The 23,683-nt window shown below is 35.2% G+C and overlaps 1 protein-coding gene across 4 annotated transcripts in view; it reads right to left on the reverse strand.

The window, feature by feature from the left end:
* Window positions 1-23,683, reverse strand: part of PKIB (cAMP-dependent protein kinase inhibitor beta) — a 108,160-nt gene that overhangs the window by 77,901 nt on the left and 6,576 nt on the right. For all 4 annotated transcript variants that reach the window (XM_047759446.1, XM_047759475.1, XM_047759466.1 and 1 more), the window contains exon 2: window positions 5,357-5,456. Coding sequence is in view for 1 of the 4 variants with exons in the window: in XM_047759435.1 (XP_047615391.1) it covers window positions 5,385-5,456 (72 nt within the window). In the remaining 3 variants the exon portion in view is untranslated. The remainder of the gene's footprint in view (window positions 1-5,356; window positions 5,457-23,683) is intronic.

Here is a 23,683-nt window from a genome sequence, read left to right on the forward strand (position 1 = left end):
TTCACCAGTCCCTGGGGATTGCAGAGTACCCTCAGCCCTACATCTTCCATGCTTACACCTGGCACAGAGCAAATGGGACAAGTGCTCAATATGTACTGAATGAAAGATGAGAAAAAGAGTCTTGCAAACAGTATGAGCATTAAATGGCAATTATCACTATTTTTTTGTCTTTTGGGGCCACACCCATGGCATATGGAAGTTCCCAGGCTAGGGGTCAAATTCAAGCTGCAGCTGCCAGCCTACACCACAGCTCACAGCACCGCCAGATCCCTGATCGAGGCCAGGGATCAAACCCGTATCCTCATGGATATTAGTCAGATTCATTTCCACTGCGCCACAACAGGAACTCCCAAATGGAAATTATTTTGATCACTAATAATTAGTGCTAAACTCTCAATGACAACCTCCTTTCTTTGTATAGACTTCCTTTCTTTTCTTTGTAATGATGCCTGTTTGTTCTGCTCTCTTATTTGTTGGTTGTTTTATTTGTTTTGTTGTCCATTTTCCCCTCCAGAACTCACTGCTCGCAAAGTTTTTTAACGGTCTTCAAAACTGACAGTTTGGCTAACATGAAAATTAATAAGATTGATTTATTTATCTTTAGAGTTGCATTTGTTTGATATTTTTACTCTTATTTAACACAAAATGGCTAAGCCTCTCTTTGATGGATCCGTTAAGGATATAACTTCATGAGTAGCTGAAAGACCTTATAAGGAAGGACACCAATGATAGCTATTAGCCAATCCCCAAGACCTGTAAGCTTCTTGAGAAAAAGCCATCTATTAACAGCGCCAGCCCTTGTTTCAGAGAGGTAAGAACCTGTTTAGAGGCGGTGGACAAAAAGAGTTGAAGAAAAAAACCTGAGCAGTTTGTTCTAAGGACAATGGTCAGGTTAGAAAAGAGAGGAAGGGTAGCCGAATGCAGAGCACTGGGCAATTTGAACCTGGAAACAAAAGAGCACTACATATGGGGGAGAGGTTGTAATGGGGGGGGGGGGGTTCTGTGTCAGCTGAGGGACCACTAGCAGAAAGGCACAGAGCAGGGTGAACGACCTCAGGAGGTGTCCCTAGCAGTGGCCAGGGACACCGAGAAGGACAGAATATGAAGAGATAGACAAAGAAGTTAATGTGCCTGCTGGTTACTCTTTCCCATGAGATATTTGAGGCTTGGAATCTAGCAATTTTCTAATAGGGCCCAGGACAGAAAATTACTGTTTTGTTAGTGTTAGTGTGAATTGACTGTCATAGTGCAGGCTGATATTACCTAGGATATTTAAAATAAAACTTTATTTTTCTCTATTTCATTGTTCATTGATAAATGATAAATGTTGCTTTCCTACTTGCTCTAGGGCCCCGACATTAAAGGAGAAAAGCTGCTTTAGAGGGAAATAAAGAATACAGTCTTTCAGAGTTCCATGGTGTAGTGGATTAAGAATCCAACTGCAGTGGCTTAGGTTGATATGGAGGCACAGGTTCCATCCTTGGTCTGGCGCAATGGGTTAAAGGATCCTGTATCACCGCAGTTGTGGCATAGGTCACAGCTGTGGCTCAGATTCAACCCCTGGACCAGGAACTTCCATATGTCATGGGTGCAGCCATTAAAAAAAAATAATAATAGAATACAACTTTCTTTCTTGCACCATACTCTACAATAAAACAGGAAATATCTCTCCAAATTTTATATTTTTGTCCTTCCTCTGCAACTATCCATAATTCTCCTGCATAATTCAAGACAGGAAACTGGAAATAATTTATTTTTATTAACACACTGTAAAAATTCAGTTGTTACACAAAAATGTGAATAACTTCTACCGAAATGGAAATGCCCTGGCATGTGTAAGGATTATACAACTGTCTAGATGAAATCCCTTCCTCTATTGGATGCTATAACTCAAATTTAGTTGACATTTTGAGGTGGAACAATCCTAGCTACCATGTCATTATCTTCTCTAGAATTCCACCGTTGGAATTTGCTCTTTGCCTATAGTGAGTACAATACCAAATGAGTACTATCCCAGGATGGGCTCTGCTTTATTAAGCCTTCAAACAGTAGTGTGTTTGGAATATTATTCAAACAGAACTTGCTGATTTATTCACTCTCTATCCCCCAAAACAAGAAAAGAATGTGGAAACACAGTGCTAGGCATGCTGCTTGAGTCTCCTTTCTGTTTGTACATAAAACACTTTTAATATGTCCATAGTCAAGCCTATCAATCTTCATTTCTGGTTTTGGCCTTTGATGTCATATTAAAAAAGATTATAAATTATTCATCTATTTTTCAGTTGTATCTCATTATTTTTTATTCTTCAATTAATTTGATATTTACTTGTATTTTGTGTGAATAAAAGATTCAACTTTATAATTTTTCATAATAATAACTAATTATTGTAATTGTGTTCTTGTAATAATCAATACTTTCTCCACCAACATGAAATGATGTCTTTACCAAACATTACCTTTATGTGCTTAACTCTGGGGAATTTTCAAGATGATTAAGCTCCTTCAAGGTCTCTATTTTAGTAAAACATATCATACTGTCTTAGTAGTAGTAATTTTACAATATTTTTAAATACTTGGAATTAGAAGTTATCTCTTCATCACTTTTTCAAAAATTTGCTTTTTGTAATCTGTTCATTCTTCCAGATGAATTTTAATAATCATATTTCCAACCTTCCCCTAAAAATCTCTTTGTGCTACTGTATGGGATTGCATTAATTTTATAAATTAATTTGGAGAAGCTAAAATCATTACAATGTTTATTTTTCTCATCCTCTAATACAATATCAGTCTCCATTACTGCTAATCTTATTCTGTGTTTCTTAATGTTTTTTTCATCTTATTAGAATTGTCATAGATAAGACATTTCATGATTATTGTAAATTGGATTATTTTCTCCTGTTTTCTATTTGTAGCTGTTACAGAAAAATTGATTGATATTCATACATATAAATCTTTTGTATGACCACTAAATGAAGTCTCTTATTCTAACAGTTCTTTAGTTGATTTTCTTGGAATTTTTAGTAAAATATGTACGTGTATATTTTAAAAATATATATATATATATATATATATAAACATATGTGTGTCTACATATATACTATATAAACACATATATACAAATTATATATATTTACAAAATATATGTGTGTATATATATATATATATATATATACAAAATCTCTATATATACACACACATATATACTTTTTTAAGGAAAAAAGATGTCACTTCTAATAATTATAAATTTTGAAAGGCAGCATATCATAGTGTTTTAAATTACAGACACAAGTTAAGCCACTTGAGTGCTTATTAGGCTCTACCACTGATTAGTTATGCAACTTCAGCCAAGTTACTTAGTTTTTCTTGGCCTCAACTTCTTAATTTGTAAAATGAGAATAATAGTGACTACTCCTCCCTAGGATTGCTATGAAGATTAAATGAGTTAACGCCGGTTAAGTATTTAGAACAGTTTCCAGCATATATAATAAGTTTTAAAATGACAGTCATTTTTAAAAATCGATTACATTGGCTAGAATTTGTAGAATGATGCTAAATTAAGTGATGAAATAGGGCATGTAAGATTCTAATGTTCTGTTTTTTTCTGCTTGTTCACAATTTTATAACATCTCTCTATTTCTAAATTACTATGTTGTATACATGTGTGTTCTTAAATGAAATACAGTAGTATTTTATTAAATGTAACTTGGAACCTGTTAAGAAATTAAAAATAGCAGTTTTATCCTTCTTGTCTATGATTATGAACTTATAATAAACTTCTCAATATTGAACTACTTTCTAGAATAAACACCACTTTGTTGTATTATTCTATTGTGCTGATTTCCACATTCCTGTATTTAGTATTTCAGTGAATTTTTGTGATTTTTCTCTTTGGGGCTAGTTTAACTAGTGTTTTTAATTTTTTTTGTTCTTTAGTATTATGCTTTTGGTTACATGAATCAGAAAAAATTTTCATCTCTTTTGTAGAGTTCATAGAGCATGGGATGATGTGTTCCTTAAAAATGTATATTTTCAACCACTGATTATAAATACCTGATGTAAACAAGATACTTTGCTCATCTTTGCATGATCCAAGCTGGTCAAGGGCATAGGCTTAAGATCAAACAAAATTAGCCTCAAATCCTAACTTCACCACCACTAGCTAAATGTGTGCAACTGGCAAGGTGCACTTTTGTCACAGGGAATAACTATGCCTTCCTTACTTTTCTCACACAGTTATTGTGAGGACTGCATGGTATTCCATCTATAAATGACTACACACTCCACTCACAATAGACTCAATAAATTATGTGATGTTAGCCTTAATTTTCCTGGATTACAAAATTAATGTTCACATAGGTTCTTGCTGTTTTTTCTAAGGATGGAGATTTCTGTTGCTTATGTAGAAATAAAAGTGCTTTTGATAATATTATTTGTGTGAAATTACAGCAAAAAAGAAGGCAGACTTCAATTAAAACATGTTATTCTCTGCTGACATAACCTGAAAAAGTTGACACAAAAATAGGAAAAATGCTCAGATAACACAATTACAATGATGCCATTGTCTAAATGAAATCACAGCGGGTTAATAGGAAAGTATACTGGTTTTGAGAAAACCAGGCAACAAGCCTCAACCAAATATAATGTCTTCTACTCCTGCCCGTTCCTTTGAAGCTTGGTTCCCATGGGAATGGAGAGTGGGAGGACACTGCCAGAGCCTTTTGAAGGCAGAGGCTTATTCCAAGGCCTCCAATCTGCCATCTTAACGGCAACAGGAGAGCGGGTCTCTCACTCTGAGTGGGAAATGCAGCACTAGGAGGTTGGGGGGCCTCAAATACATCAGCAGGACATAGAAAGCATTTGGGATTTATGTCCACCAATCAGTGTCATCAAGAATATTTACTTGCATATACTGCTTATAAAGCCATCAGTATGATCTCTGAGATCAGTATTAGAAGAGCAGTACATTTATTAGACCTGATAGATAATGAGTTTTTCTTCTGTTTTAAAAGATATAAATTTAAAACATTATTTTGGTGGATGACCTGCTTCTGTTGAGAACAATTTAAATAAGCATAGCTAAGAGCAGAAATATCAAACCAAGCTCCATCTCTGTACTCATCTCTGGTCCCTGGTGGACACAGGCTGGAAACAAGTAGCTCAAGTTCTCAGCATGCATTACTTGCTACTAATGTGACATTAAGATTCTATCAAGCTTCAATTTAACCATATGGATTTGTTTTCTAAAATAAAGACCTCTCACTTTACCTTTTCTTTGCTGCCCTCTGGCTTTATAGCAACAGAGATACTTTCAGGGACACCTTCAATCACAGGATTGATGAATCAAAAGTATACCGACCTTGATCTTTTCTGCACCCTTTGTGTCCTCAAAAACTTGATGGTTTCCAACTCCTTCCAGATTTCTCTTGATTGAGTGCCTTTTCAGTATACCATGACCCCTGAAGGAAACAAAGGGGGGAAAAAAGATTTATTAAGATAAACATCCCTCATTCCTTGCCTCTTTTGGAAAAGAACAAATGGTTTCTTGGACAATAACATCTAAATTAATGACAAAATGCCACACAATTTTAAAACAATGTTCATTGTTGTTTTTTCATTCCTCATCCTGATTTCTTTTATACTTCTCTGGTTTATAACAGGAACAGGATAAATTTTCTTGAGTAAGCAGCTCAGCACTCTCCCATAAAAGAGGAGTATATTTCTTTTTATTTCATTCCCTATTCAAACCCACCAAGTGTATTCTGATCAATCTTTCTTGTGTTTTGCTCTAAGACTGTGTAATACGAGCAGTCAGAGACATTCCTACTAAAGAGTAAAATCAACAATACAGCAAAATGTATTTTTTTGTTCAGCTTTTCAAATTTCCATTGAAAACAGTTTCACTGACTGACAGCCTTTCTCAGATATGTGATCTTAAAATCCAAAAATCCCTGCAGCAGTTCATCTTTAAATTCCAATGCCAAGGAGCAAGGGCATTGTTTTCTTCAATTATTTAATATGGTAATTGGAATTCCAGAAGAGAAAATCAACCCAATAAAATCTCCGGCCCACATCAAAAGGTAACTTGAAATTTTGCTATGAAGAGGCATCTGACACACTTGCATGCTTTTCCTGTTCATATCCTTTTAGGTATTTCTACATCAAAAGCCCCATTCTAATACTAATAACAGAGAAAAACAACTGTGTTATTTTCACTTCCATATACACACCTGACTGAGGTGGCTACAACCAATAATTGGGTAAACCAGGATACCTTTACTCAGGCAATCTACATATTTGAGCAGACACAGAATAAAGGCTTAGTTGTCCTAGATGAGGATCATGTTTTGTTCCTGTTATGGAGATCATCTGTTCCTTTTTCTATAAAGTGTGGAGCCAGGAATGTCAATATTCCTATGCTTGTATGTGCTACCTAACTTAACCAGGATTATTCAGAGCAGGTGAGAATCCAGTGCTGTTTGCTGTTTTCTTCTCTCCTTTCTAATAAACCACCGAATTCTATTCCAGGTTCTCCTTGATATCACTCTTCCTTCTAATTCCATTCCCACAGGCACCATCTACTTCCACCTTCCTCACCCACATCTGACTTCACCCCATCAATTCTTACAGAGATTATAACATCCCTCACTAGTCTCCCTGATTTGAGAAACGCCTCTTCAATCCATGTTTCACTTTCCACTCAAGCTGGCACAGTTAATTGAACTTGTGATTTGTATAAAACCCAAAAATTATATGTGGTGGAAATACTTCACCATGATTCTCAAGTAAAGCCTTTTTCTCCCAATGCCAACAGCATTATGCTAGCCACCTCTTAGGTCATTTGCAAATAATTGCATTACTCATCTCTTTCAGTGGCTTCCACATTTCCTCATAGCTTACAAGTAAGCCAGTAAAAGAAAGTCCTCAGGGTGTTGTAACACAGAGGCAGATGCACTGAACTCTGTTCTAGTTTCTGCTCATCCCTTTATCAACTGTTGACTTTGAGGAGTCATCTTTTTGGTAGGTAAATGACAGAGTCTTGCCTATCAAATAGGGGTGAAAATATTTACTCTGCTTATCTCTCCAGGTTGTTCTTAGAATCAAGTAAGATCATCCATGATAAAATATGAATATGCAATGTTATTCTGTTACCCTCCCTGAAGTACTGGAGAAGTAAAAAGTGTGCTTCTGTGTTTAACACTAGATTAGGTTTGAGATCCTAGAAAGGTAGTTGTGGTCACACTCCTAAGTCTTTACAGCTTCCTTTTGGGACTGTAACGTTCTAATGTGTTTTGTTTAGGCTTCTGATAAAATAAAATTAAATTAAAATAAAATAAAATAAAATAAAATAAAATAAAATAAAATAAAATACCAAAGGAATCATACTCTAATATACTTGGCTTTCCAAAACGTACTGAAATCTAAAAGGGAAAGAAAAGGAAAAGGAACCCACAACAGTGACAAATCTTGGCTGAAACTGTCATGTAATTAAAATAACCCAACTGTCATTTATGGCACAAATGTTAATACAATCTCCTTAAAACCTAGCTAAATCCTCCAGATATTACTGGACACTTTCCAATAGGAAATGTGTGCCCATTTTCTGTCAATATATTGTAGGTTTTTAATTGGAGAATGTAGGCTCCAATTAAAGTAGGATGAACTTGTTTTGTTTCTAAAAAGTAAATAAAAAATACCAACCTGAATATCACTTCATATATAAGCAGCACAGCAGCCTCAGTCTAAGGAGGTTTTATTTTAGGTTGAAAAAAACCCCCAAATGAATATATTTGAACTCATGTATCCAAACAAACCACTGAAAATGTAGAAATTAAGTGTAGAAAGAGAAAAACAGAGTGATAGGAATAAAGTCCATAGTGGAGCTTTCTTTCTTTCTTTCTTTCTGGCTACACCTATGGCTGCAAAAGTTCCCAAGCCAGAGATCAAATCCATGCCACATCAATGACCCAAGCCACAGAATGACAACACCAGATCCTTAACCTGCTGAACCACCAGGGAACTCCCATAACTGTGTTTTCTTAAAATCTGGTGAGACGAATATTAATCACAGGGTTTTTTTTAAGTGTATTTTCCTTTGAATTGCACAGGTATAAGAACACAACCCTCAATGAAGTATAATTTTTCTTTGAAAATTATTTTCCCATATTAAGAAGGTAAGTTTGTTCATTCATTCATTCAGATATTCAAAAACCAATACTTACTGAGGAGACTTTGTATAAGGTGTGATAAAATGTGCTGGTATGAACCCCTTGGCCAGGGGACTAGAAACAAATATGAAAGGAATTGCACAAATAGGCCATATAAAAACTTCCTGCTTCCGCCTAGAATGTACATCATCACCCTGGGCTCTCACTAGCAGGCTCTTGGCCATCCTTAAAAGCCTAGCTCAAAGGTTGCTGCTTTTGTAAAACTCTTTGGAACTGCCTGAGTATGGTATGAGTCATAACCCTTGCCCCTAAATCACTTTGTTCTTAACTCTCTGATGCACTTATCATGGTTGACTTCGTGTGATGGCTCTGTGTTCACTAGCAGCCAATGAACATCTTGAGTGGCAATGTTTTATTCATCTATCTACAGCACTTGACACAATACATTGTAGGCACTCAAATAGTGATTATTGAATGGAAAATTCACATGTCTTTACTTACATGAGCAAAGGGTATATTATAACTTTAAAACGAAGAATTGCAAATGTCTTAATGCTTATTCTTGCTATATGTAGTTCTAAAAAGGGTGAATCTGTATCATGAATTTATACCTTTTTCAAAATATGGAAAACTCGTGTATTAATTTATAAGTGTTCACAATCAAATTAGCATTATTATATTAAAATTCCTTTATTTATTTATTCTTGTTTCCCCCTCATTGACTCTTAGTCTAGTCTCTTCTATTTTTTCCTATTGTACATGCTTTATTTCTACAACTGTGATAGTTTTTAAGCTAAGCTATTAACCAGATCCTTGACAACTGCCACATTTTCAAAAGCTTTAATAGCTATTGCATGTACATAAAATGCAAATAACTTGTTTTATCCATTCACTCATTCAGCAAATATTATTATCTACCATTTGATAGATGCCATGGAGGAAACAAAGACCCTGTTTCAGGGGACAGAGAGTTACAGCTAGAGTACTTGAAAAGAAATATACACAAATGAGCAAAATCAAAATTTTATGTGTCATATCTCTAGTGTATCTAAAATTAATCATCTGAATTTTTTTAAAATTTTGAAATTTTTTAATGAAGTCTCAGCAGCTGAAGAATGAATGAGGAGGAACTGATGAAAATGACAGAATCAGAGATACATTCACATTTCAGATTCAGTTAACACAGAAAGTTGAACACTGTATCTGTCTCCTTGATTCAAGTCAATACCATAACCATAGGCAAAGTAAAAAATCAGGTTTTCTAATTTTAAAAGGTAATGTTTGCATTGCAATATTGCTTTTACATAACAATTTGGCAACTCTGACCAAGAATCTTAAAAATGTTGACCAACTTTGACCCCGAAATCCTACTGAAAAATTTCCTTGACCTTTCCGGTACCCAGGATAAGCCCCTTTTCACTCTGTTGTTGTGCTGCTGGGAAAAGAGAAAAAGGGAAGAGACAAATGCCATATGGTATCACTTATATCTGGAATCTAATATATAGCACCAATGAACCTTTCCACAGAAAAGAAAATCATGGACTTGGAGAATAGACTTGTGGTTGCCAAGGCGGGGGGCGGGGGGGGGAGATGGACTTGGAATTCAGGGTTAATAGATGCAAACTATTGCCTTTGTAATGGATAAGCAATGAGATCCCGCTGTACAGCACTGAGAACTATATCTATTCACTTATGATGGAGCATGATAATGTGAGAAAAAAGAATATATACATGTATGTGCGACTGGGTCACCTGGCTGTCCAATAGAAAATTGACAGAACAGTGTAAACCAGTTATAATGGAAAAAATAAAAATCATTATAAAATTTAAAAAGAAAAAGGGATTTTAACATTCCATAAACAACTGTTCTGTGTCATGAGCCCTGCTATACACTTTGCATTTTATTCCACTTAATCATCACAATTAATGTTTTTTTTTTTCAAAAAAGAAGAAAGCACTTTTTTTTCAAAGTTTAGAGATGGTGAGGTACTTCCCCAAGGTCACACAGCTAATAAGTCACAGAGACAGGACTCGAGTTCATCTCTGTCTGACTAGACAGCCTGCCATTGATCCACTATGCGTCATGATGCCTTACAATATTCCCAGACTGTTGACCTAGCCTTTATACGTAACTATTCCTCTGCATTATTTTTCTCATGACGAGGCGGCAGTTCCTTGATGTTTTGTAGCTCTATATCTTACATGATTTTATTTTTTTTTGGAGAATTGACTCAAAAACAGTTCACTTATTCATTTCCTCTATTTTTTCTTTTAACCATTTCCTCTTTCTTCACATCTCATATGCCAAAGAAAAGAGACCACATATCTCTTCCTGAAAAGAAACAACTTTAGTGCCAAATGCCTACAGAATTTATTTTGCATTTAATAGAATTTGGACAGACAGAAAGAAATTTGATTAAAAAGGCTTCTTGCTGTGGACTATAGGCCCAAAGAATAAATGAAGCAAACCTAGTTATGTAAAAGATTTCATAGTTTTCATTCTCTTGTGTTCTCTCACTATATCATTATAAATTAAAAACAAGTTTGTTGTGATTACTGACTGGGGTGCCCTCATGAAATAATACGGTGTTCAAAATATAGCATAAAATGATTGAAAGCACAAATTTTGAAGACAGACTTTCTGATTCTAAGTCTTTACTATGTACAGTTGGCCTGGTTACTTGATCTTTCTGGGCAGGCCTACACCTCTCCACGTGTAAAATATTCATAAAACTATCACCTTTCACACAGGGTTTTGGGAGAGTTAAATGACATACTCAGTTTAATTTACAAAGAATAGTGCCTGGCATATATTGTGCTTAATATGCTTTAGATTTATTAATATTTTTTGTAACAAAGATAAATAGAAAACCTCTGCCAATGGTAATATGATAAAGGCAGTAAAATGTTCACTTTTAAATAAGTAGCTTTAAAAATAAGGCATTTAAGAAAATTTTAATTTTTCTATTACTACTGCTATACTATCCCAGGTGTACTCTAATTAAATTGTTTAGACATATTAGTGGGTATGCATGTGTGTGTAAGACAAAAATCTATATGCACAATTCTTAAGAGGAATTTTTAAGGTTTTAAGTATTTTTTTCAAAAGAATACAGGTCTCTCAAAGAGTGCTGACCCCAATGCCAACAAAGAAACCTCCCGCTTTGTACCCAAAGCCCAGCTTCCTGAAACCTTCACAGGCAAATAAATGGTTACAGCTCAAAGCCAAAATTACTGAATGAAAAAATACGGGGAAGAGGAAGATTAAAAAAGGTGTATATCACTTCTTTCTAGCTGGCCAATGTAAATTATTTCTCAGTGATGGATGTTTATTCCTCTACTTCACACTTTAGTCTTTGATGCAACTGTGCGTTACTCCAAAAGATCGAAAAAGCTGAATTTTTGCTTTTAAAATGTTTTTGGATCTTCAGGAAAAGGCTTGCTCAATATGGACCACTTTAAGTCCTAAAAGCATAACTTAGCCTTCTTACAAGAGCTGATTAGTTTCGACATTTTATCAACTCTCCTAAAGAGTCACTTACGGACTGCGTTAAATACTAAAAAATAAAGTAAGATGTGGTTCTGGTGAATTATTTTCAGACTTTTTCATACAGAGAGGAAACTCAGAGCACTATCTGAAATATTAGCAGAAAATTCTTGCATTCATATTGAGTCAAATACTCTGCCATGCTGGCCCACTTGACAAACTAGAGTTAGCCTGCTGGTTTTTCTCAAATGTAAATATTTGCTTTGGCTAAATAATGTTGATAGGGAAAGTTACATATTCCATGAGGCATAAGGAAAAATTACTTTCCATTAACCCAGAAAAGGTAACTTGCAACTAAGCCTGAAAGAGAAAGAAACTGGAATGAAAGTATTTGCAAAGAGAACTCTGGCTGCCACAGCTACCTGCCTTGTTCCAAGTTCATGTTTAATTAAACTTACATCAATAATTCCATAAATTAATTGCATGTTAACAAAACATAAGTTATCATCTTTGATTCTAAGATCAAATACTCACTACTAACAACCCTTGTGCCTCTGAGGGAGGCTTGGCCCCCTGCCAGACTGTACTGCTTCTCCCATGGGGACAGGCCCACCACTACTGTACATTTCCGTGGGGGATGAGGCGACACCAGGAGCCCCCTGGTTGCTCAGCAACAACCCCTTATGACTGCTCCTCTTGGACTGCTAGGCAACAGCGCTGAGTCTGACCCAGCTGCTCCCAGTGCACTGCCTCTCAACAGGGCCAGACTAACAGGAGGCCAGGGGCCCTAAGTGACTAGTTACATAATCCATACACATTTCTCGGGATGCTCTCCAACTAAATAAAAATCAGAGCAGAGTTAGTTCCTACCCTGAAGGATTCCTTTGAATGCATCCTTAATTTAAACTCTATCCTTGAATCTTTAGAGAAGCTGACAGGAAACTAATGCATCAAAAGCCAAAATCTATGGCTGGAAAACATCTATTAAAAAAACCACACACACATATAAAGGAGGCCATTCCTTTTTTTTAATCATGTTTAACATATGAGTTTCAAACCTTTCATAATTTCAAAGAATTTTATCATTTATATATTTTCTGTTAACAAACCCCCCAAAATGGGAAAAACATATTAAACCACATGACTCATATGGTAAGCCTGTTCCTAAAAGAGCTTAACACATAACTCTAAGTATAGCAATTTCTAGCAAATATCTTCAATTCTTATCTCTAGTTTAACCTACGTTTCTGTCTTTTTAGTTCTAGGCTCTTAACAAATCTAAATTAGGCATATTTTTCCATCCATATCTGATCTGCCTCTTAGGACAAGGGAACAACCCAGCCAACCAGCCTAAAAACTTCCCCACACATGCAAACATGAGTCTAGCCTTGCTCCTATCTCCTGGACTGTCCCTTACCTCTTTGTTGTAGAGAAAGAGGTACGTGCTCAGAGGGATACAGACTCACAGCCAGTCTACCACAGTACAAATACAATTCTACTGCTCCACTAATTCAAAACCTTCAGTCAAGTCCAAGCTGTTTATCCTGAAATGTGAGGCACTTCTGAATCAACTTCCCCTTGAACTTCCAGCCATATCGGCAGCTGTCCAGTACGTTGATTTAATTACAGCTGCCTAAGTACATCCCACACTTTAAGCCCCTTTTCCCTTCCTAGCACATAGTCCTCTTTGCCTGGCAAAACCATTGGTTATCCTTCGAGATCTAGCAATAACATCACCTCTCCAAGAAACTGCCCCTGGCTTTAGGATTTCTTATAACTATCTCTGAGCACCTTATGCTAGATGCATACTGCTACAGTGGCATTAGTCACATTGTTTCGCAGTAATTTACCTACTCGGTGTGAATCCCATGTTCTAAAGGGCTAGGATCTTGTTCTGTTCAACTTGGTCTTCCTGGTGCTTGGCATATTCCTTAGCATTAAGGAGCTATTTTTCCAATAGTTTTATTAATGGTTAGAGAACACAACTCCTAGGTAATATTGTAAAATGCATGAGGATTGGACATTTTTAGCCTCTTAATTAACCAGGGATGAGGTAATAAAGCAATTCACCAAAAATCAAAACAAAACTTATTCTCCTGACTTCTGGGCTGGTCTTCTTTCTAAACTATGTTGAATCACTGAGGGAAAATAAGTAGATACCTCTGCAGTGATCCAACCCTTCCAGTAATATGGCTAAAATAATCAGATTTCCTGTGCTCCTTTTATTGTAATCATAACAACATGAAATTCAAGGGGTATTCATAGTCAGGCAACCAAGGGGTGGTCTAGAGCTGGTCTCAGGGCAGATAATTTCCCATTCAGATGAGTAACTCCTAAAGCAGCTTGTGTAGAAATCTGGGTGCAAGTGAAGTAGGGAAGAGAGTAGAAAAGAAACAAAAATTCAGAGCTAAATAAAAAGCAAGAAAAAACTATTCTAATTTTAAAACCTCCCTAAAAAATACTTCACAAAACAGCATTTACTCAACATCTGTCTCCCACAAAGCACTAATTAAAAAAAAATAAATAGGAACATGAGGAAACAACACACAAAAGCCCACAAATGCAGCAGCCAGGTGCAATATCATGAAGCCACTCAACCTCTTACCTCATCACTTCTTAGGAGCTGAAGACATAAGCCTCCATCTTTAAAGATAATAATGCTTTTACACCTTGTCTACAGCTTAAGTTCACATATATGTTTATGCCAAATATTGACAATTTTTTTATATTAGCAGTAATGTGATGACCTAAATTAATCCATGCAACACAAATTCCAATCAATGGAAATCTGAATTTTTAGCTTACCTGTCTTAACTTAAGGGGGACTTCCTAATCTATTATAAGCTTACGGGTTCTAAATACCATTAAGGCTGTGCTCCCTCAAAACTAGGAAATCTGCACCCTTGGAAATACCAGAGTAAACTCACAACCACGTGATAAATTTTGTTTATCAGAGAAGTCTTACTTTACAGTATATATTTAAAGCATATTTATATTTTAAAACAAAAAATACATATAATGTAGAATGCAAGATTATACAAATGTATATGATGAATATGAAATTTCAAAGAAACTTTGTACTTCTCTGTGGAGCACTGTGAATTATGCATCTAAATTTCTGGTAATTCTTTCGTGGAAAAGAGTAAAAGCCTTTCTCTTGGGGACTCCCTCTTAGATGCTGAAGAGAAAGATTACTTTTATGTAAAACATATATAGCTTTGACTCTAGCCTATCACCACTGAATTAAAAAAAGCAGTACCCTACTTAGATATACAATCTTTTTTTAATTGCACTTTAACCTTTATGATATCTTTTTTCTTTTCTTTTTATGGCTGCACTCGCAGTACAAGGAAGTTCCCAGGCCAGGGATTGAACCCAAGCCACAGCTGCAACCTATGTCACAGCTGTGGATAATTTAACCCACTGCTCCGGGCCAGGGAATGAACCTATTGCCTCCACAGCAACCCAGCTGCTGCAGTCAGATTCTTAATCCATGGTGCCACAGCAGGAACTCCTATACTATCTTTTTTATTTTGAAGCAAAAATGTTTCTCTCTCCAATAGTCCTAAATCTTTCTGCAGGAACTTCACAGGACCAGTCTAAACTCCTGTGTGTGTGTGTGTGTGTGTGTGTGTGTGTGTGTGTGTGTGTGTATCTATAGCTATACATACATAGATATATCTATAGGTAGATATAGATATATGAGACAGTCTTTCAAATAAGCATAATGGTCACAGTAATGGAGGTATATTGGATGTCAGGAAATGTGCTAGGTAATTGACAATTATTAACCAAAAAATGAAACTGCAAGTGAGGAGTATCAGCTCTATGCTACTGCTACAAAAAAGAAGTAGAAGAAGAAGAGGAGAAGAAAGGGGAAGGGAGAGGGGCAAAAGGAATACGAGAGGAAACTAAGCCTTCGAAAGGATAAGTGACTTTCCCAAAATAAAACAGCTACTTAGGAGCAGAGCTGAGATCCAACTCCAAAGTTTGTGGTTGTTTTTCTCTTTTTTATACATCATGTTATACTGCCTTTCAACACCCGCTTTTCCAGGTGTTCATTTCTCCTAGTGAAATATCTCCATTTTATGATTATTCCTTCTATCACTTCTGCAATAACAGACCATCTTGGTCAATGTATGTGTGCATATTTATTTGTTGGAGTTAAGTGTCCAGAACAATCTGACCACGATAGAACAGAGCTGGGCCATCACTTCCTTTGCTCTGGATAAGATACTGCTATTTATACAACTTACAAATATACTACCTTTGTTGGACAACCACTTGACATTATATCGAATTGGCCATAAGTCAAAATTCTTTAGTATTATTTTAACAGATATTGCCAATAACCATTTCTTCTCTATCCAATTTCCTTTTAAAAATTTACACAACTTGTGTTTAGCTATATATGCAACCTGTCAAAATAAGTTTTTATTCAGAGCATAGCACTGATTATATGACTCTGTACTCACTTTCAAGGATAAAAATTAGCTACAAATTTAAGTCCCATGTTTTAATGCCAGCATTTACAATTCTTCACTGCACCCCCACTTATCGTCCCATCCTTATCTTCTTTCAGTGCGTTAAAGGATCCAGGGTTGCCGCAGCGGTGGCATAGGTTACAACTCTGGCTCGGATCTGATCCCTGGCCTGGGAACTCCATAAGTCGCAGGGCAGCCAAAAAGAAAAACTAAAAAAAAGAGAAAAACTTAAGTAAAGACTATCTATAACCATCCACAAAAAAGAAACTGAATGTCAAGGGGTACATATAGCACTAAAATATGGAATTATAGATTCTATTTAGAATAATGCAGGTACTTTTATCTCTGTATTGATTTTATGATGAAGAACTGAAACCATATCGTTCCTGCTAGTGTAATAATGTTGACCAAAACCGAAATCTCAGCAGATTAAGAGACTTCTTCAGGGTCACATGACTAATTAAAAGCTGAGTTGGCCTTACAACAAGACTTTTTAATTTCTAGTTTAGTTATTTTCTCTACTATTATCATTCAAATCACATGTTGAAATGTTTCCATAAATATTAGCTGCAAAATATTTATATAAGGAGAAAGATTCCCTTCTTACATTATCTATTTTCAAATTATTATTTGAATAGGTGGAACTTAAAATAAAATGCATTAATGATGACTAAAGAGGATTATATTACATAAAATTTATTTATACAAATCTTATTTTGCAACTTAACTACAAAGACAACAGTCAAGAATCAGATTAAAAATATTGCTGTTCAACTTGTCTTTGGCTGAGTATGGTATTTAAGGAAGGCTGATGATATGGTCTTTGGGACTGAACAAAGATAAAATAAGTTAAACTGAAGAAGACAGAGGTTTAGAAGGAACTGTGGAGCCACAGTATTAGAAGAAATGATGAGAACACTTATGAGAAAAAAGATGATGCCAGGAGCTCTTAAGAAGTCTTGCAGCTATATCTGGGCCTCTTAGAATCCAGCTGCCATTCTTTGAGAGGCTCAAGACACACAGCAAGGCCATGGGTAGGCATTCATATGGATAACCTCTGCTGAACTTCCTATCAACAGACAGAATCAATTGCCAGCCATGTAAACGATGCATCTTGGAGATCAAATATGGTGGAATCTAGATATTTCCAGCTCAACTCTTAACAGACTGTAAATGCCATCAGTGATTCCAAGTCAAAACCACCCAGCTGATCACAGTTCATAAACAGAGAAATATACACTTTTGTTTTAAGTTACTAAAAAATCTCTGAGCTTTGGTGTGGTTTGTTACTCATAGAGTTATAATATCAGAATATACACTTAACATGGTCTACACATGTGTTCTAATTTCCACTGTAGATCATAAGCACCTTGAGATATGATCTGTATCCAATTCATTTTTTAATCTACCATAGCTCATGGTAGGTTTTGCATATGTATTCAGTAACTACTTATTAAATGAACGAACGGATACTTCCTATATATTAGTATTCCACAGAAACTTTATCTCTAAACAAAGCACAGCAAAACAAGTAAAAATAATTAGGAAAAAATATTGCTGTTTAGTCAAAATAAATGCCATAAAACTTATGCACGAATAATGTTCACGGTCATTACTCATAAGACACTCCTACAGATTTAATCAGAGCCTGTTTATGGCACTGCTTTGTTTTTAACCTTCTTGTCACTAATTTAGAGGACAGTAAAAAATTTGCTTGCCCAACATCCATTTCCCCTTTGAGGAACCTTCTCTCCTATGGTCACTGCATGTGATTCTATTGTTTCCAAGAGTGAAGTTAAGACCCCTTCCTGATAGATCAGAACTCCCATTGCCCTGAGCCACAGCGATTGGCTCAGAAAGGCTGTGTGATCCAAACCTGCCTCAAAAAGCTTATCACACTTTTCCAACCAGCAAATGCTTAAAGAATGGGTTTGTGATGCAAGTTAGTCCACCTTTGGACTGGTGCCAAAGCTACTAAGTAAAGACACTTTTTTTTCTCTCTGAATTTGAACTTGAAAAGTTAGGCTGGAGCTGTAGATAGCAATTTTGTCACCAAGCAGGACTTGAGAATGAAGCCAAATTGAAGAAGAGTCAAGAAGGAGAAGGAAATTGGGTCCTTACAAAATAGTTTGAGCTCTAGATCAACCTGTTACTGAAAACTGGGTTACACAAATCTGATAATCTCCCATTCTCCTTAAGCCAATCTGAAGTGGATTTTCTACTGGAGCAACTGTAGCATTCCACTCAGATATCTGAGTTTCTCAACCCACAATATATTCAAAAGGTCATATAGAAAGAGAGGGAACAGTAAGAGCAATTACATGCAGATGAAATAAATAGCTTACAGTTTGAAGGTAAAGATGAAGATGAGTAATATGTAAAGAAGAAAATATGGAATTTCAAAAATTTCAGAAGTGTGGTGTCTTTAAGTCAAGGAGTTAGTCCACACGGCTTCCTGGGAAGGCCCTTAGTCCTAGGAAAACCAGTAGAGTTGATCCTGCTACTTGGAAGGATAGGGACTCTTGCACCAATATGCATAAACAAGAAGATAATGGGGTCATTAGGCCACAGAGGACTAGAGGCAGGTGGTAGTGAGGCTCTGAGGATGCAGTTTAGGGGAGAGGGTGGTAAGGGATTACAGAAGCACATAGAATTCTTAGGTTCTCCATTGACTTGTGCTGATTGGAAACGTGGGCTCCACTGAGAAACATTTTCATCCAAGCATGAAGAGTAAAATTAGACAAATCAAATAACTGGCCATTTCAATGAAGCCAAAGGACAAGTGTAGGTGTGAACCTTTGGATTTGTGTTAAAAAAAAAAAAGAATATAGGATGCTGTGCCCAGAGAGTTTCTGAATTTGCAATTTTAGGAAGGAATAATTTCATACAATAAATCCAGGGTGTGACTATAGAAGGGGTTGGCTGAAAAGGAGTAAATGAGGCCACTGCTTGAGTTGTGGAGGTCAAAAACTGAGAGGCTGTGGTGCTGCATATAGACATGAAGTCACCCAGGTTGAGAAGAGCGGATGGGAGGGAGAAGATGACTGTACAAATGAGTTGCTTGATTGTTCAGTGAAAGAGGGGTTTGTTCAGTGGTGAACAGATCATAGGAATGAGCAATAGTAGTTGATAATATAGCTCAAAGGAATAAGAATGAGTATAAGAGGTAGAGAAATAATGGTCTAGAGGTGGGAGGTTGTATGGAGGACATGAGATCCACCTCTCTATCCTGGGATTCATGAACTATGGTGTAATGAATAGTCTCCAATAGAAAGGGCTCAAGGGGAAGGGAGATACCACTGGGAGAGTTGAGTTTCAGGGAAAGAGGGAAAAAGTGGAGATTAAGAGGAGTTTATCATGATCGAACAGTGTTCCAGAAGGCATGACAGACTGGTTTTGAAGGAAGAATAAAAAACAGAGACTAGGTCTGGGAGAAGCAGCACAAAGCAAAATAAAGTTTCAAAGCAGAGAGGAGTAATGAGTAGATAAATGATAAAAATGGAAATTTAAAGCATTAGAAAATTATCTGTTTCTTAAGGCTAACAAAATGACACGTTCCAAAACTAGTAACATGGAAATTCAGGAAAGCCAGCAGCCATGACATGGAACATGGAATTCCTTTTCCTTCCGAGTTTGAGGTGGTGAGTGACAGTTGTGCATACAGGCATCTTAGGGAGGCAATTGAAGAGCCTGTAAGTAATTTGGAGGAATGGCAGCCAGGGAGGAACGTGGGAGGACATTCTGTGCAACTTCAGGATGATAAGGACAGTTATGATGAAGGTGGGCTCCAAGGAGGTGCGTGGCATGGGATGCTATTTCAGTAGGGAAGGAATTGGTTATGGAATAAATGAATTTGAGATAAGACTAGATATTTTTTTAAAACAATAATAACATCCAAAGTATACAAACAACTTATATACCTCAATAGCAAAAAAAGAAACAACCCAATTGAAAAATGGGTAGAAGACCTAAATAGACATTTTGCCAAAGAAGACACATGGATGGCCAACAGGCACATGAAAAAATGATCAACTAATGTTAGGGAAAACTAATTGCTCAACTAAATATTAGGGAAATGCAAATTAAAACCACAGTGAGGTACCACCTCACCCTGGTCAGAATGGTCATCATAAATAAGTCAACAAATAACAAATCCTGGAGAGGGTGTGGAGAAAACAGAACCCTCCTTCACTGATGGTGGGAATGTAAATTGGTATAATCACTATAAAAAACAGTATGGAGGTTCCTCAAAAAACTAAATATAGAACTACCATATGGTCCAGCAATCCCATTCCTGAGTATATATCTGGACAAAACTACAATTCAAAAATATACATGCACACATATGTTTATAGTGGCACTCTTCACAACAGCCACAACATAGAAGCAGCCTACATGTTCATCAACAGAGGAATGGATTAAGAAGATGTAGTACATATACCCAATGGCATACTACTCAGCCATAAAAAAGAACAAAATAATGCCATTTGCAGCAACATGGATGGAACTAGAGACTCTCATACTAAGTGAAGTAAGTCAGAAAAAGAAAGACAAATACCATATGATATCTTTTATATGTGGAATTTAAGTTATGACACAAAAGGACTTAGCTACAAAACAGAAACAGACTCACGGACAAAGAGAACAGACTTGTGGTTGCCAAGGGGGAGAAGGGAGGGAGTGGGATGGACTGGAGTTTGGGGTGAGCAAATGCAAAATATTACATTTAGAATGGATAAGCAATAAGGTCCAATTCTATAGTGCAGGGAACTATATCCAGTCTCTTGGGATAGAACATGATGGAAGATAATATAAGAAAGGGAATGTGTGTATATCTATATGATTGAGTCTTTTTGCTGTACAGCAGAAATTGGCACAACATTGTAAATCAACTATGCTTTAATAAAATTTTTTTTAAAATACATTTAAAAAATAAAACAAAATAAAAAATTTTGTGAAGATAAAAAAATAATAATAAAATTAGATTACTTGCTTCATTCTCTGTTAAAATAACTTCCAAATGATTAAAAATTTAAATTAAAAAGATATCAAAGTACTATTAAAAATGTAGATGTATGTGTTTACACGTATCCAGAGGAGACAGTTTGGGTGTTGGGGGATGTGCTTGGGTTGTGGGATGGAAATCCTGTGAAATTGGATTGTGATGATCATTATACAACCACAGATGTGATAAATTCATTGAGTAATGAAAAAATAAAAATAAAAATAATTTAAAAATTAAAACAAAATAAAATTTGGTGACAATAAAAAATAAAAATAATAAAATTAGATTACTTGCTTCATTCTCTATTAAAATAACTTCCAAATGATTAAAAATTTTAAATTAAAAAGATATAAAAGTACTATTAAAAATGTAGATGTATACGTTTACATGTGGGAAAGTCTTTCTCAAGCTTAACAAAATCAGAAACTATGCGAAAAAACTGACAGCTTTGACATCCGTAAAATTTAAGTATTTTACAAAGTACTGCTTCCTAAATGGTTAATGGCAACAAAAAGAAAATGATTTAAAAATGCAACATAACAAACATACAAAGAGTTAACGTCATTATGAATTAAACTCTCCTGAAACAAACAAAAAGGGACTAAAAACAGATAAAGAATATAAGAAAGCAATTCATAAAAATAAACCCCAAAATATCCAACATATATATTGACTAACTAAAAATACTCAGCCTCACTCAAAATCAGAGAAATACAAATATGAGCTACATTTTCCTACTGATTTCCAAATTTAAAATTTTTGAAACAGTAATTAGTATGTTGGTAAAAATTTTATTTTTATAAATTGTTACTGGCTTCCTGAAAAGGAATTTTGCAAAATGCATTAAAAATGTTTAAAAAGTGAATATCCTCTGACCTAGCATCCCGTGTCTAGAAATATATTGAAAGAACTTAATAAAATAGTTGTAAACAGTGTGTAAAGATTATGAACAGAATTATCTACTATGATATTATTTATAAAACCAAACTGGGAAACATTCTGCATATTTACCAATAGGGATTAGTTAAAAATTTAATAGCTATGTAGCTATTAAAAATATAATTTATTGCCTTGAAAAGATATAGTAAGATGATATATTAAATGAGACATAGGGGACAGGACATATCACTTTTGTTTTTAAAAGCTACATATATGAAAAGAAGTTTATAATTCATGGTAGAAATACAGGTGGACTTTATTTTCTTCTTAATACAATTTTGAAATTTCTTATTTTCACTGCAAGTGTATATTATCTCAAAAATGCTATTTCAAAATTTTGAAGTTTAAAACTTAGTGGTATTTTAAGTGGCAAACATTATCTTTCCAGAAAATAACATGTGGAATAACTTGTAATGATGTAATAATGGAGAGTTGACAAAACAATGAGATTAAAAGAAAAAAAATCACCTGATTATTTAACATCTGTGACTCTTGGTGAAGAATTTACAATAGCAAGCACATATTTTTCTTGGAAAAACTGAATTCTACATTTGAACACTGCTAATACTTAAAACAACATATTTTAATTATTTGGGTATGTTTTTCTTTATGTTGTCTTATTTCTGTGTTAACTTGACAATCACCACAGGGTGCAACAAAATTTAGACGTAGCCTTTCAATACACTGGAAGTTTCTGTTTCATACCCTTGATAGCTGAAAAAGAGAATTTTCCAGCCAAAACTATTTCATAGGTCACTTTACATAATAACAAAATGTTATTTTTTTTGAAATTTGCTCTTCCTATTTATTTTTATTCTGGTAATAGTAATTCTAAGAAGAAAAATAAGATACAAGTGGTATACCATTATTATATTAATATAAAAACACATCCTTACAAATGTAAGAAGACTGGAAGACAGTAAATGTTGAAATAATTGTGTTTGAATGTTAGAATTGAAATTCTAAAATCTTTAAATGTTCTTAATAGTGTGATAGTTTTATGATAAAAATATCTGAAAGAAGTTAACAAATAAAATAAACCTTTAAAAATCCTTTTGTAAAATAACTTGATATGTCCTTAGATATAACATAAACTGTTGTTCTGAGACAGAATCATATTTCATTAATCCATATTTTAAGCTCATTATATTGAGACAAACCCACAAAGTGAAGAACTGAACCATTTAGGTACTAAGACAATAGTAATTACTGACAGATAATATGACAAGTTTTCAACAGATTAGGTAAATTAAGATACTTTTTTAGTGAGTTGGTAAAAATAAACATCTATGAGTTAAAAAATGCTGTTTCCTCAATCCCACTCTTGGGCGTATATCTGGAGAAAACTTTCCTTGAAAAAAACACATGCACCCGCATGTTCATTGTAGCACTATTCACAAGAGCCAAGACATGGAAACAACCCAAATGTCCATCACAGATGATTGGATTAGGAAGATGTGGTATATATACACAATGGAATACCACTCAGCCATAAAAATGCTATTTGCCACAACATGGATGGAACTAGATTCTCATACTAAGTGAAGTAAGTCAGAAAGAGAAAGACAAATACCATGTGATATCACTTATATCTGGAATCTAA

Source organism: Phacochoerus africanus, chromosome 2 (assembly GCF_016906955.1).
Source record: "Phacochoerus africanus isolate WHEZ1 chromosome 2, ROS_Pafr_v1, whole genome shotgun sequence".
NCBI lineage: Eukaryota > Metazoa > Chordata > Mammalia > Artiodactyla > Suidae > Phacochoerus > Phacochoerus africanus.